Source organism: Mandrillus leucophaeus, unplaced genomic scaffold (genome assembly GCF_000951045.1).
Source record: "Mandrillus leucophaeus isolate KB7577 unplaced genomic scaffold, Mleu.le_1.0 Scaffold14, whole genome shotgun sequence".
Classification (NCBI taxonomy): domain Eukaryota; kingdom Metazoa; phylum Chordata; class Mammalia; order Primates; family Cercopithecidae; genus Mandrillus; species Mandrillus leucophaeus.
Window position 1 is genome coordinate 3,760,082 of NW_012101365.1, and position 1,959 is coordinate 3,762,040.

General features: G+C 52.5%; 1 protein-coding gene across 1 annotated transcript in view; it reads right to left on the reverse strand.

The window, feature by feature from the left end:
• CDCP2 (CUB domain containing protein 2) overlaps positions 1-1,959 on the reverse strand; it is a 20,182-nt gene that overhangs the window by 9,451 nt on the left and 8,772 nt on the right. The window contains 1 exon segment of the mRNA XM_011973817.1: positions 992-1,339. Coding sequence (XP_011829207.1) covers positions 992-1,339 — 348 coding nt within the window.

A 1,959-nucleotide genomic window follows, 5' to 3' on the forward strand; every position in this document is an offset into this window, starting at 1 on the left:
AAAAAAAAAAAAAATTGTTGGGAAATGTGGCTGATGGTATTATGACTTTGATATCCTAACATTCTACAAATCTAAGGGTCTAAAATTCCAAAACTATTATTAGATCAGCCTATGGTTCTTGTGTTGTGGCATTCTACAATTCTATCCTTCTAAATGCAGCAGTGACTGGGGTCCCACCTGAGTCCCCTGAGATTGTTGTTGGTGGACCCTGGGGACCAGTAGCCTCTGTGGGTGTCTACTGTTTGAGCTAACACCAACAAGGCCTTGATTCTGGCATTGGGAAGAAGCAGGAGGTTTGAGCCTTTGCACAGAACCTGGGGACAAGGATGAGTGAGTCAAAGAGAACAAGAAGAGCAAGACCTCCTCTCCCCTCACTAGAGCGAGAGGCAAGTGTCAAGCCTGGTTGAAGGAGGGAGGGGTTAGGGACACATGATATAAGAGTCACCAGCTACACCCAGACCCTACTGCGGGAACTCAGGCAAGGATTCCCAAGCTGTGAAGTGGTGGGATGCCGCAGAAGGTGGCAACAGCAGTGGTGTCCCCTCCTGTGGCCTTATGCCATGATAGAGGACAAGAAGGACAAGGGTAGTAGAGCGTGAGAGCCTCATTCCTGAGCACAGTGCGACCCTCTGAGGACTCCGGGAGAAATGGAGGGAGGCATGGGGAGCATTGCCATGAAGGTGGGAACCCCAGCTACCAGGATTACCAGCATGGTCATGAACAGTGAGGCGGCTGCTTTTGCCTTATAAACTATGCATGAAAGCTGGGTCGTGCAGGATACAGAGCAGCCTATGTGCCAAGATGATGAGACCCTGCAGGTCTCACCTGAGCCCTGCTGCTATCTTCCCACCTCCACCCCAGAACCAGCTCTTCCACTGCCAAATCCCCCCTTGAACTCCTGGGCTCAAGTCATCCTCCCACTTTGGCTTGCCAAAGCACCAGGATTACAGGTGTGAGCCACTGCACCAGGTCCCTAAGGCCCCCCGTTAACCTTTCTGGTAGCCCGCAGAAAAGCCACGGCTGGCCACGTGCTTGTCCGAGTGGAAGACGACAGACATGACATGCCAGGACGAGGTGAAGGGCGGCGGGGGCACCTTGCCGCAGAACCTCCCCAGCAGGTTGCCCTTGTCTGGTGAGGCCCCATTGTAGATCTCCAGGAAGTCGAAGCTGCAGGTGTCATGGTACTCCAGGTCAAAGGCATGGAAGGTGAGCAGCACCGAGGAGCCCTCAGCCACCACGATTAGCCAGCTGCACTCTGTGTTGTAGGGGTACAGTCTAGGGAAGTTGGGACTGGAGAAGTTTCCAGAAGGTGCTGAGAGCACACCCCCACATTTGACACCTGGGGCAAGAGAGAAGGATGACCGAGACTCCGTGCTGGAGTCTTGGGTACATGTGGTAAGGGCAGTGGGCCCAGCTACAAAGCTGGGTTCTTGGGATGGAATGAGGGAACACAAGGCCATGTGTTTATTTGCTCATGCATCTGCTTATTCTTCAGATGCTGATCAAGCATGCTGGTATTCATTCCACAAATACTGTTTCAGTGCTAGGCATTGTTCTAGGTGCTGGGGTCACGGCAGATACAAAACAGACAAAACCCCTATCCTCATGGAGCCTACATTCTGGCAGGGAAGACAGACAATAAACATAGCAGGGAAAACACAGAGTTTATGGGGCCAGGTGCAGTGGCTCACACCTGTAATCCCAGCACTTTGGGAGGCCAAGGTGGGCAGATCACAAGGTCAGGAGTTCGAGACCAGCCTGGCCAATATAGTGAAATCCCGTCTCTACTAAAAATACAAAAATTAGCTAGGCGTGGTGGTGCGCACTTGTAGTCCCAGTACATGGGAGGCTGAGGCAGGAGAATTGCTTGCACCCCCAAGGCGGAGGTTGCAGTGAGTCGAGATCATGCCACTGCACTCTAGCCTGGGCGACAGAGGGAGACTCTGTCTCAAAAAAAAA